General features: G+C 54.4%; 1 protein-coding gene across 1 annotated transcript in view; it reads right to left on the reverse strand.

Annotated features, from left to right (window-relative positions):
• Positions 1–12,971, reverse strand: part of PARVB (parvin beta) — a 112,752-nt gene that overhangs the window by 35,953 nt on the left and 63,828 nt on the right. Inside the window, exon 4 of the mRNA XM_055565792.1 lies at positions 1,356–1,458. Coding sequence (XP_055421767.1) covers positions 1,356–1,458 — 103 coding nt within the window. The remainder of the gene's footprint in view (positions 1–1,355; positions 1,459–12,971) is intronic.

Consider the following 12,971-nt stretch of genomic DNA (forward strand, 5'->3'; position numbering starts at 1 on the left):
CCATGTGTAATAAAAGCCTCTGTCCACCAGGGCACGTGGTCTGTCCACTGCCACCTCCTGCAGCCTTCTTCCGCTGCTCTTTAAACACTACAGACTCCTCCTCTCTTCAGAGTCCGGGCCCGGAAGATTCTTTCCATGCCAACTGGTGCAGAAGTCGGCTGGGATGTCAGCTCCCCTGGGGGCTGCCCCAGACCGCCCAGCCTTTCCAGCCCACCCAGCTCCGCCCCTTGTAAACCTCTCTGATTCTCTCCATAGTGCTTGGCACTCTCTCTCTGTTGTGGCCACACCGTGCGGCTGGTGGGATCTTAGTTCCCAGACCAGGGATGGAACCCACATGCCCTGCAGTGGAAACACGGAGCCCTAATGAGTGGACTTCCAGGGACATCACAGGCATTGTCTTAGACCGTCAATTTGTGTCTTAGAGCATCAATTTGTGTTCACAACGGTTCTCTCTCTCCCCTCTGGCAGAACAGGCATCGGTGGTGGGGCATGGGGACCTTCCTCTCTTATCACCACTGAGTCTCCACACCCGCCACCCTGTGGGTGAAAAGGTGTTCATTCAGCAAATGGAGGAACAACCAGAAGAGACACACCTTCTCCTTCCTCACATGCTTTCCAAGGACTGACCGAACAAGGACACCATGTCTTCAGAGCCGGGTACCTGACACAGTCCCCACGGCCTCTCAGGCCTCCCCCCCACCCCCAACGCAAGATCACATTGTCTGTAAGCACTGCTGTGCAGAGTGTGCAAACCAGCCCGTGGGGACCGCGCTTGAGGAAGGACGCAGAGGCCGAGCCGAGTCCACGACCCGGGCAGCTGCAGAGGCTGCATCCTGCAGGTCCAGGGTCAGCCCCCTCCCCATCAGTCTTCTTTCCCTCAGGATCTCCCACACCAAAAGCACCCCCTAAATCCCAGGTCCCTGATTCAGACCCCTCTGCCCCCAGAACATCCCTGCGGAGCAAAACGTGACCCCACCCCAGTACTGGTCCCGCCTGGAAGGAGTGACCCTCCAGGTGGTTTGTGGGGAGACCCCTGCACAGGACAGCACATATCTGTGGGGTCATTAAGGGGCAAGGAGAGTGAGTAGATGAGCCCAGAGAGCAGGTCTGCACCCCACCAGGGCTGCGATGGACCACTAGGAGGTGAGTCCCAGTGGACAAGGGAACACTGAGTCCTCCCAGCCACCCTCACGGGGACCCGAGAGAGGGGACCTGGAGCCCAATCGAAGCTGAAGGCCCAGGGACGCCACGTGGGAGCCGAGGGCTCAGGCCCACAGCTTATGGACAAGTGACTGATGTCGCCATGTAGAGCATGGCGTGGTCCAGCTCCGGGGCCACCCCTCCCGGGGACTCACCCAGCAGCTTCTGCAGCACCTGCCCATCGTACAGGTCCTCGTCCAGCTGCTTCACGATGATCCTCTCCTCCACCAGAACGTCGTTGATCCAGTCGATGAGGACCTGCGGGGGGACAGGCGTTACGGCCTCGCTGGTGCCTGGAGGGCCAGGCAGTGACTAGAGCGCATGCAGAGGGGGAGACGCCCCCAGGTCAGGCGCCGGGCGAGTCCAAGGGGAGAGGCCAGCTGCTCTCTGCACCCCCCATCCCACCAGGCTGCAGGGGGTCCCGCGGGATTCACAGGAGGCCGGGCAGAGGGTGGCACTGGAGGGAAACTAGCTGCCTCCCAGAGGGGGACTTGGGTGTGTGCGAAAACTCAGCCGAAGGAGATGATGGTATTCACCACAATGTGGAAGGCAAGGGGAGCAAATGAGGAACCATCAGTAACACACACGGCCCGAGGCAGGCCAGCGAGCCATAAAATGTCCACACCAGTCCTGCCCTTAATATCCGCGTCAAAACCACACGGACCTAAAGCTACAAAGAGCAGGGGATCCCGAGTGGCCGCTACTTACGGCTCTGAGAACCGGCTCCCAGGGGCACACTACTTTTCTAAGGCTTTCCTGAGATAGAAGCCACATTCCACACAACGCACCCTTTTAAAACGTGCGACTCGGCGGTTGTCAGTAGACTCACAAAGTTGTACAACAGGCACATTGCCCTCTGAAGGACAGTTCCATCCAAAGGAAACCCCGTACCGTCAGCAGTCACTCCTCCTTCCACACACCCCCGACCAGCTCCTCCCAACCACAAAACTGCTCTCTCGAGGGTTCTGCCTGTTCTGGATCCTTCGTATGAATGGGAACCGCATCGCTTGTGATCTTTCGTGTCGGGCTTCTTTCCCTTGCTGCTGCTGCTGCTAAGTCGCTTCAGTTGTGTCCGACTCTGTACGACCCAATGGACAGCAGCCCACCAGGCTCCTCTGTCCACGGGATTCTCCAGGCAAGAACACTGGAGTGGGGTGCTATCACCTTCTCCTTCTCTCCTTTAGCACGATGTTTTCAAGGTTCACCCACGTTGTGGCACATGCCGGGGCCTCGCTCCTTCTTACGGCTGAGTCACAGTCCATTGCTCAGAGAGACACACTTTACGGATTCATTCACCAGGTGATGGGCTTGCCACCCCTTTGGGCCTGGTGTCAGCCAAGCTACAACGAACACAGGCGTGCAAGCTTTATGTGAACACACGTGTTGATTTCTCTAGACCAGCCTTTTCTCAACAAGCTTGCCTTCAATTCACAGAGTTTAATATATCATAAAAGAAGACAGTTTCAACTGTGAAGAGAGTTGTGAAGAGGAGACACAGGATTCCCACTGAACAGAATCTCATTTGGCCGATGCTGTTTAAGGCACTTCTCCTCAAAATGAAAGCGATGCCCTGAATAGACTTGATCAAAAATGTATGTAGTCCACGGCTTCCCTGTGGAGCAAAACCATAAAACTGTCTAATTGGTCCCAATGACCTCCTGGAGATGGGCACTGATTGGTCCTCTCAGAGAGAAACGGAAAGAACACAAATCCAGCCTAAAGTGTCCTCTGTCACCCTCTGATACCACGCCATCTGCAAAACCGGCCACAAAGCAAATTTCTGTGGAGTATGTTCTATTTTCCCTCTAACTCAGAAATATTAAATCAGACACACAATCCCATGAAATAGAAGTAAAAGTAAATTAAAGGGAGGATGGGAGGAAGAAAGAGGTGTGCAGCCCTGTGGCATCCTGGTTCTGCCAAAGCCACCCCAGCAGGGGGGTGGGAGGGAGGTGGCCCCATGCTGCAGCCCTCCTCCATCCGCCTTCTTCAGGGAGGGAGCATCGGCCTGGGAGGCTGGGAGCCGGACATCCCCACCCAGCGGCCTTCTCTCCCCACCTCCAGCATCCTTCTCCCATCACCCAGCTCCCGCCTCCTCTCTGACCACCTTCTCAGTGTGCTTGTGTGTGTGTGTGTGTGTGTGTTTGGGGGGTCCCCATGACACTTTCCGATCGTCCGGATCTTCAAAGGAAATAGCCCTGGACAGCTCCTCTCCATTCTCTTCCAAGGCCAGCTCATGCCATCCCATGACGTTCAATGCTTCCCTCCCGGTCCCAGTAACCCCCTAAAGGTCCAGCCCCATCTCTGCCCCATCCTCTGCTGGTGTGTTTCATGAGCATCTCTGACTGAATCTGCTGCTCCCCCCCACCGACTCCCAAATCTCTTCCTTATCTGAGAAGCAAACAGAATACTGTGCTCCAGCTTCAGGAGCCTGGATTCCACCCCTTCATTCCTTCATCCCACTTCCTGACTGCATCCACTTCTCACCACCTCCTCTCCCACCACCTTCGTCCAAAGCACCTCCCTAGGCCATTGCCACAGCCCCACCGACCAAGCATGCTGCCTCCTCGCTGGTGCTCTTCAGATCCCCAAGCATGCTGCCTCCTCGCTGGTGCTCTTCAGATCCCCAAGCATGCTGCCTCCTCGCTGGTGCTCTTCAGATCCCCAAGCATGCTGCCTCCTCGCTGGTGCTCTTCAGATCCCCAAGCTCCTCTCGCCCCAGGCTTTTGCACACGCTAATCCTTGCAGCCTGAATGCACCTCCTCCTGCCTCCCTCACTGGCTGGCCAGCTCTCACTCATCCATCAGGTCTCAAGCTCCGTGATCATCCTCTGAGCACTCCCCACACACCCCACCCAGGCCACATTCCCCAACATGGCTCTCACTGCACTCAAGGGCCTTTCCCCAAACCTGTTCACGTTTGCAGTGAGAACACAACTTCATTTGTAACTATCTCCCTGCTGGACTTGACGCTCCATGAGGGCAGAAACTATGACCTCTTGTCTGTGGCTCTGTCTCCAGCACCCAGTGCTCACCGCCTGGCACTGAGTCCATCAGTTAACCTGCTGAGCACCCACTGTGTGCCGGGCCCAGCCCGTCAGTCAACCTGCTGAGCACCCACTGTGTGCCAGTCAGTTAACCTGCTGAGCACCCACTGTGTGGCGGGCCGAGCCCGTCAGTTAACTTACTGAGCATCTACTACGTGCCAGGCTCTGGGAATGAATCAGGTGAGGACTCTATCCTTGAGGATCTTCTCTTTCAATCAGACATTACAAGACAAACAAATGCACACACTGTCAGGCTATGATCGACGTTATGGAGAAAAATAAGTCAGAACCGTGTGTTGGTCATTCAGTCGTGTCCAAATCTTTGAGACCCCACAGACTGTAGCCTGCCCGGCTCCTCTGTCCATGGAATTCTCCAGGCAAGAGTCCTGGAGCGGGTTGCTATTTCCTTCTCCAGGGGATCTTCCCGACCCAGGGATCGAACCCGGATCTCCCACACTGCGGGCAGATTCTTTGCCATCTCAGCCACCAGAGGTAAAGAGCCCACCTGCCAGTGTAGGAGACGCAAGAGACATGAGTTTGATCCCTGGGTCAGGAAATGGCAACCCACTCCAATATTCTTGCCTGGAAAATTCCATGGACGGGGAGCCGGGCAGGCTGCAGCCCATGCGGTCGCAAAGGGTTGGAGGTGACTGAGCAATCACACACACACGTCAAAATACAGTGGAGAGGCCTGACAGGCACAGCTCGGCCAGGTGACCAGGTCAACATTACAGGGTCAGTCATGTTGTCACACGTGCCCTGGTGGGACGAGATGAGGGACCTTCACCTCTGTGGTCTCCCGCCCCAAACCCATGACTCTGAGAAAAACATCAGACTAAACCTAATAGGAAGACATCCTACAAAACCCCTGCCCGGCCCTCCTCAAAAGCAACATGGTCATCAAAAACAAGGCAAGCCTGAGAAACTGTCACTCCCAGAGGAGCTAAGGAGGCAGGATGACTAACGTCATGTGGGATCCTAGACGGGACCAGAAAAAGTATATCTGCTAAGCACTAAGGAAACTGGAATAAATGGTGGGCATTAGTTAACAGTAATGTATTCATGCTGGTTCATTAATACAACAAATGTACCATGTTGATCTAAGATGTTAATAACAGGGGTAAATTGGGTGTGGAAATATGGGAACTCTTACACTATCTTTGCTATTTTTCTGTAAATTGAAAACGGTTCTAAAAAATAGTCTCCTGAAAAAAATTAGGCAGAGTTTGGGGCTAGAGAGGGCAGAGGGTGGCATCATCAACTCAGTGGACGTGAATCTGAGCAAACGCTCAGAGATGCGGAAGGACAGGGGAGCCTGGCGTGCTGTGGTCCATGGGGTCGCAAAGAGTCGGGCACGACTGAGCGACTGAACAACAGCACCGGAGCCAAGCAGTCACATTGGACCAGCTCAAGGGCCGGCACTGAGGGCCTTTCTTGTGCCAGGCCGTGGGGCCAAAGGAGGCTCAACTGGCCCCCTCCTCGCTCCGGGAGTGCAGGTCCAGCCGGGGGACAGAGATGAAGGGTGAGCACCAGGCATCATGAAGAAGGCTGACCTGAGGGGTCACAGGGCCCCAGGATCAGAGGAAGCAGCTTTCAAGGGCAGGATAGGAAATGGCTGAACAGAAAGTGGGCCCCTGGGGGGGCGGGAGCAGGCAGGCCTGGCATCCGGGTGGTGAGATCCCGGCCACGGAGGAGCGATCTGCTGTCGCAGCGTGGACCCAGCAGGGAGGTTGGAGGGGCCGGAGCCCATGGAGAGGCCACCAAACAGCCTCCACGCTGGGCTGGAGTCCCAGACAACCACAGCTTGGCCACGCTGCCACCGGACCAGGGGCACAATTCCAAACACCACGCTTTTCCCCCTAAGACCCGAGACCCAGCAGGTCACCGGTGGTGGCTCTCAGAGGTTGACCCAGCACCTTCCCCCCACAACCCAAGACCCCAAGACCTGGCAGGTCACCGGTGGTGGCTCTCAGAGGCTGAATACCCAGCGTCCAGACCCCCGAACCCAAGACTCTTGTGTCTATGAGTCCATGGGGCCTTTTCTGGACACTTAATGAGATTTCATTGGCTTGTAATTTTTTAGCAAAGTATATGATTTAAATTTAAGGCATAAAAGTAAGTGCAGGCTTAGGGATCCTAACCCCCTTTTTGGTCTCTGAAGCCCCCCTTCCGGCTTCACTCCGGTCAGAGGGATTCCCCCCCAGTTCTCCCTGCTTCTCACCCGCCGATCCCCTGCCTGAGCAGCTTTCCCTTCCTCCTGAACTCCCTGCCCTTCCTTGGGCCCTCACAGCTGCCTCAGAGAGACTGGAAGCCCCTGGGGCCAGGGACCCCCGTCTGCTATCTCAAACTGCCCCCCACAGCACCCAGCAAAGCCCGACAGATGCTATAAATACCAGGTGTGTGTGCCTGCTCAGTCACACTGAGTGAGCAGTGTGACTGAGTGACTCAGTCACAGTCCTGTCCAACTCTTTTGCGACCCCGTGGACTGTAGCTCGCCAGGCTGTGGTCCATGGGATTTCCCAGGCAGGAATACTGGAGTGGGTTGCCATTTCCTCCTCCAGGGGATCTTCCTAACCCAGGATCAAACCCACATCTCTTGGGTCTCCTGCAATAGCAGGTGGGTTCTTTACCACTGGGAAGCCCAGGTAAGCAGGGACGGCTAATGAGGCTCCAAAGGTGGTTGATCACTTTTGGCTAACAATTTAAAAGATTTCGTAGGCAGAAGTTTAAAGTGCCCCCTAAGACCTCAATGGTCAGGCCCATAGGATCCCTCGGACAGCGCAATGATGGGACTGTACCCTGTGATCAGGCTGTTATGGGACAGCTGACCTCAAGAAACAGAGATTGTCCAAGGGCCTGACCTCATCAGGGGAGCCCTCTGACTTTGGTTCCAAAGGTCAGAGACCCAGAAGCCATAGAGGGATCCAGGAAGGGGAACGCCGGCTGTGACTGGAGAGTGAGGTGGGTGTCTGCAGGAGCAGAGTCGACTTCCGCCACCCCAGAGCCTCCAGTAAAGCACTCAGTGCGACTGGCACCCTGATTTCAGCCTCAGGAGACCCTGAGCAGAGGACCCGGCCAACCACACTGATTCCTGGACCTCAGAATTATGGGCTAACTAATAGATGTTGCTTTAGGCCACTGAATTGGTAAAAATTAATGTACACAGCAATAGAAAACTAATACAACCAGCAATCCACTATCACAAAGCCAAGCACGAGCCTCACAGACCACAACAGTACTCCCTGTAAAAACCGTGCACTGCTGATGTCTGGGGTCTGCACTCGAGACCCAGCTCCACTGGGGTGTTTGCTGTGTGACCTGGAGCCAGTCACTTCACCTCTCTGGGGCTTCAGAATCTTCACTGAAAAGAAGACAAATCAGTTCTTATCCCCCTGTGTTCTATGTGACCTGGCAACTTCCTTTCCAGAAGTTTCTCCCAAGGTGCCAGTCCAAATGTGCTCCTAGACATTTTCTAGCTCAGAAGCGATGCCAAATTTTGTGTGGAAAAAGCCGAATGCACAAGAGAAAAAAGCCTGTAGGGATGCAAATTAAACAATTGCCACTGCCTTCTGTTTGATTTTTACATCTTCCGGGTTTTCAGCAGTATATATTCTTCGGTAATTAGAAAGAATAATAATAGATGCCATTTATAAAAATTAATCACTATCCAGATGGCTTCTCTGCCGAAACTGACAAGCAAATCCTAAAATGCAAATGGAAAGTCAAGAGACCCCAAAAAGCCAAAACAATCTTGAGAAAGAAGAACAAAATTGAAGAACTCACACTTCCTGATTTCAAATCTTCCTACAAAGCTAGAATACCAAAACGTGACACAGAGGTCAGTGAAACAGAAATGGGAGCCAGAAATAAACCTCATGTTACAGTCAACTGATAATCCGTGAGAGGGCTGAGACAATTCAATGGGGAGAGAACGGTCTTTTTAACAAATGGTGCTGGGACAACGGGATATCCACATGTGAAAGAATGAAACTGAACCCTTCCTTTATACCACATGCAGAAATCAACTCAGAATGGATGTCCAACTCTTTGCGACTCTATGGACCATAGCCCACCCAGCTCCTCTGTCCCTGGGATTCTCCAAGCAAGAATACTGGAGAGGGTTGCCATGCCCTTCTCCAGGGGATCTTCCCTAAAAGGGACTGAAACCAGGTCTCCTGCATTGCAGGCAGATTCTTTACCATCTGAGCCTCTAGGGAAGCCCATGATATATCCATATGATGGAATGTTATTCAGCCATAAAAAAGGAATGGAGTTTGGACACATGCTACAACACAGATGCATCTTAAAAAACACGATGCCAAATCAAAGAGGCCAGACACAAAAGCCACATATTGTATGATTCCCCCTAAATGAAATACCCAGAATATGAAAATTACAGAGACGGAAGAATGCTATAGAGACAAAGTGGTTGCCAGTGGCCAGGAAGGGGGATTCAGGACTGAGTGCTGATGGATATGGGGTTTCTTTCTGGGGGTGATGAAAAGTCCTCGATTGATAGAGGTGATGGTTGGACAACTCTGGGAGGACACCAACAACCACTGAATTGTGCAGTACGGGAATTCTACCTCAGTACATCTGTTATTAAGAAGCTAATCTCTAGAACGCAGGTGTTAGCATCTGCCTCTGCAGGGGTCATAAACCTCGGCGATCTCACCAATGTTACTGTCACCAGCCCTGGAGCTCTCTGCGTGTCAGAAGCCCCTTTCTGATTTACTCAGCATAACCAGCAGCACCTAGCACATGTAGACACCGTCCGAGGTGTTTAAGCTACAAACGTGACCCAGTCTCTGTCTCACGTGGGTCGCAGATGCTTGCTGGTCCTCTCACAGCCACCAGAGGGCGCTGGTTCCTGCCCCACCACACCTCCACCCACTGAGAGTCAAACCCAGATTCACCTTCCGCCACCTCTCTGATCCCACCTCTGACCACCCTCGTCCTTGCTGTCGAAGTCCATTCTGCCTCCCTCGTTCGCCCTCATATCTGCCTGCACGTGTTTCCAATGGGGTCTCTGCACTTGGTGCCACCCTAGGTACCAAACAGCAGGTCTCCACTCAAATGCCCACCCTCAGCCACCCCACCGAAAACAGAAGGGAGAGGAAACCACCCCGCTTCTTGCTTTAGGTTCCTCCCAAGTGCTCACACCACCAGGTCACATATTCATTCGTCCCTGGACATGTCCGTCTCCCCAGCTGGACCGCCAGCCCGCTCAAAGCCATCACCCCAGGAGGGAGACTAGGAACAGAACCTCGAAGGTTCTCAAACCAACTGAAGAGCTGCCTCCAGACCGAAAGGTCTCTCGGGCACGCAGACCTTTGCCTCACCCAGGACGCAGACCTGTCGGAAAACACACAGAGATGTCTCTGCTATGAAGAGACGAAAACTTCAAAAATTCCCATCTGGATCTCTGACCTGGTCAAAGTGCAAATATGAAACTGAGACAGAAAAGGGATAAAAGTCAAATTTCACCCAACAAGCCACAGAGGTCAGCTCTGAGAAGCAAAAGCAGACCAGCCGCCCCACTTCACTGCCGCCCAGCAGAGGTGCAGTGACCCCGGCCACCACCAGTCACCTTCTCCTTGTACCGTCCAGGTCACCCGTCTCGGTCCTCCATCTCACAAAAGACTTTTTAAAGGTGGCAGCCGTCCTTATGTTTTCGAGATGTACTCATTTGCAAACCCCGACTCCCGCAGGCACGTGTCTAGGACGTGATATTAATGGTGCCCTGGGCACAGGGCTCTTTGCATGGACCTTCCACAAGCTTGCTTAAACTAGAATAAAAAATTACTTCCCTGAGTTCTGTCTGAATGATAATCAGGACCTGCAGCCTGTCTCCCCCAAAGCTATGACAGTTATGTTTTAATCACTTCCAAATACGCTTGTCATGGCTTAACTCACTGAGGATTCAGGCTCATTACAACCTGCAGACACATCACCAGGCATATCTGCCCAGAGAGGATGGCATCGTCTTCTGCCCAGAAGACCATCCTTGTGCAGCTGACTTTCTTCTTAGGGGTGAAAGGAGGGAGCAAACAGAACTTAATAACCCAGAAGAGTCTTGTCCAATAAACCGGGAGATGAGACGGGAGATCTGCTCCTGGGGAGAAATGCCAACCCCAGGGACGACACCGCCTGCCAGCCTTGGACCAACGCAGCCACCAGGGTGGAGGCCCCTCTCTGGCGATTTACTCTGGAAAGCACAAGAACTGCCATTCCTTCTTCCGAGGATCATTAAAAATACAAAGGATCTCATCTGTAAACTGCTATCCTCCCCGGGGAAGCACCAGCTATTCACCCTGTAAGAGAGTCAGGGCGCTCCTGGAGGACGCCAGCTCAAAGGACCGCAGGACGAAACCCGTGCAGAGAGGAGACAGGAGAAGTCTTTCTCAAACCCGCAGGACACTCACTTCTAAATTTGAACCACAGACCTGCCCGTGTGCCTCCCTCCCGGCTCGGCCCTGTTCACACCCACGTTCCAGTGCCCAACACAGCACCCTCCAGACAGCAAGCACGTAGCATCCGATGTCACTCCCATGCGTGTGGATGGGCACAACGGTTCTCCTACTGCAATCTGAACCGGGATTTGAATCCAGGAAGCCAACTCCAGAGCCCACCACGCCCACCCCTTCACACTGCGTCATACACAGTAGGTGCTCAAAGACGGTGCTTCAACGAACCACCTCACTCTTAACGCCCGGCTTAGCCAGATCCTGGTGGGCTTGTTGGTTGGTTTGTTTCACGGGAAGCAGAGAGCAGCTCATATGTTTTAAATGGTGACAGCCCGGAAGAGGGAGGTTCAGAGAGGCTAAGTTGACAGAGAGAGACAGGACAGCGGCCCAGACGAGAGGTTAAAAAGTGCAGGTGATGGAAAACAGAGAAAAAGCAAGGAGTCTGTGCTTCCTCTCAAAGGTCCCGCTGGTCCCATGGCTGGGATGTGGCCAGCTGTCAGGAGGTCAGCCGGACCTCACCCTGACCTGCTCAGGCCTGCACGTGGTTCAAGCCCGGCACCGAAAACAACCGCTTCCGGGCCGAATCCCAGCAGAGGTCCCTAGGAGGCAGCCTGTGCTGGGACCTGCTCAGATTTCATCAACCAGAAGCCTGGATAATCAGAGTCTAGGGCTTCCCAGGTGGTGCTAGTGGTAAAGAACCTGCCTGCCAATGCAGGAGACGTAAGAGAGGTGGGTTGGATCCCTGAGTTAGGAAGATCCCCTGGAGGAGGGCATGGCAACCCACTCCAGTGTTCTTGCCTGGAGAATCCCATGGACAGAGGAGCCTGGCGGGCTACAGTCCATGGGGTCTCAGAGTCAGACACGACTGAAGCAACTTAGTACCCACACACAGTGCAAGATGGGCATTCTGAAAAGCAGTAAGGATCACACAGGCAAAGTGGACAGAGGTCTGTCTGCACCACCAGGCCTGGCCATCCGCCCCCTCACCTGGCTCCCCAGGGCTCCTGGTGAACCACCTGCACCAGTATCCATAGGTCCCCCCAGCCCTTGCCCCCTCATCCCAGAGCTCGCCTTCTCAAGATTCGGATCCTGGAGGTCTGAACTGAGGCAAAAGGCCTGTCCTGCCCATGGGCTGGGCTGCACCCTCCCCCGGGTGGTCCTGATGCAGACCCTCACAACCAGCCAGCAGCCCAGCTCCCCAGTCAGCACCACGGTGCGCGGTGACCTCAGGGCACCAGGATTGAGCGGGGAGCAAAACAGTGACAGTCCTTGATGGCTGGGGGCATGTTCTAGAGGGAGGAGAAAGAACAAAACCAAACAAATAAACAGACAAGTGTTTCAGGCAACAGAAATTTGAGGCAAAGAGGGCAAGAACGTGGCGGGTGGGGCGGCACAGGCAAAGAGGGAGCCAGAGAACCCATCCCTGCGGAGGAAAAGTCAAGAGAAAACCAAAGGCTGAAAAATAGCGCTCCAGGCAAGAGGCTGCAGGCGGAGAGGCCAGGCACGTGGTGGGGTCCCGAGAGCCGCTCTGGGGGGTGATCTCCAAGCCCCTGGCACGTTCTGCCCAACAAAGCATCCTGGTTTACATGGGGACCTTGGCGGGCAGGAGAGGACCAGTGTCTGGGAGGAGTGGGCTCTCAGAACTGCCCATCGGGTAAGAGACGGAGAAGAGGATATTCCCCACCCTTTCCGGTCTTTAGTCCTCCTTTGCCCCTCAAGGTATTAATGCCCCACACCCCCAGCCCCTCCAGTTGGCACACTGTACACCCCAGACATGGGCCTGTACCTGAACTGGGAATCTGGGGGACGTGGAGCTGCCAAAGCCTCCTCGGGACCCCGTCGGGCTGGCCCTGGATGCAGAGATGCTGTGGTCACTCCGTGTGGGCTGACCAAGGATGCACAGCTGCCCAGCGTTCACCCCAAAGAGGCCAAAACTGCCTGCGGTCTTAGGAGGCAAAGCAGAGGCGGGTGAGGCTGAGCAAACCTGGAAGGGGCAGGAAGCGGCTCTGGATCCCATAAAGCAGGGAAGTGGCTTGTTTGTCTTGCATCCCTGGGGTCCAGCACAGCTCCCCGACCCCCAGCCAGGGCGGAGATGAGGCCTCAAATGGACAGACTCATTCAAGATTGGACACTTCACACCAGTTCACAGGATCACCTGGGGCGGAGGCGGGGAGTTACTTCTCTCTGAGCCCCCGTGTGGATTTAAGGATGATACCCAGCTCCCTGGGACTTGTTTCAAGGAGTTGATGCTCACGGGC

This window comes from Bubalus kerabau, chromosome 1, assembly GCF_029407905.1.
Source record: "Bubalus kerabau isolate K-KA32 ecotype Philippines breed swamp buffalo chromosome 1, PCC_UOA_SB_1v2, whole genome shotgun sequence".
NCBI lineage: Eukaryota > Metazoa > Chordata > Mammalia > Artiodactyla > Bovidae > Bubalus > Bubalus kerabau.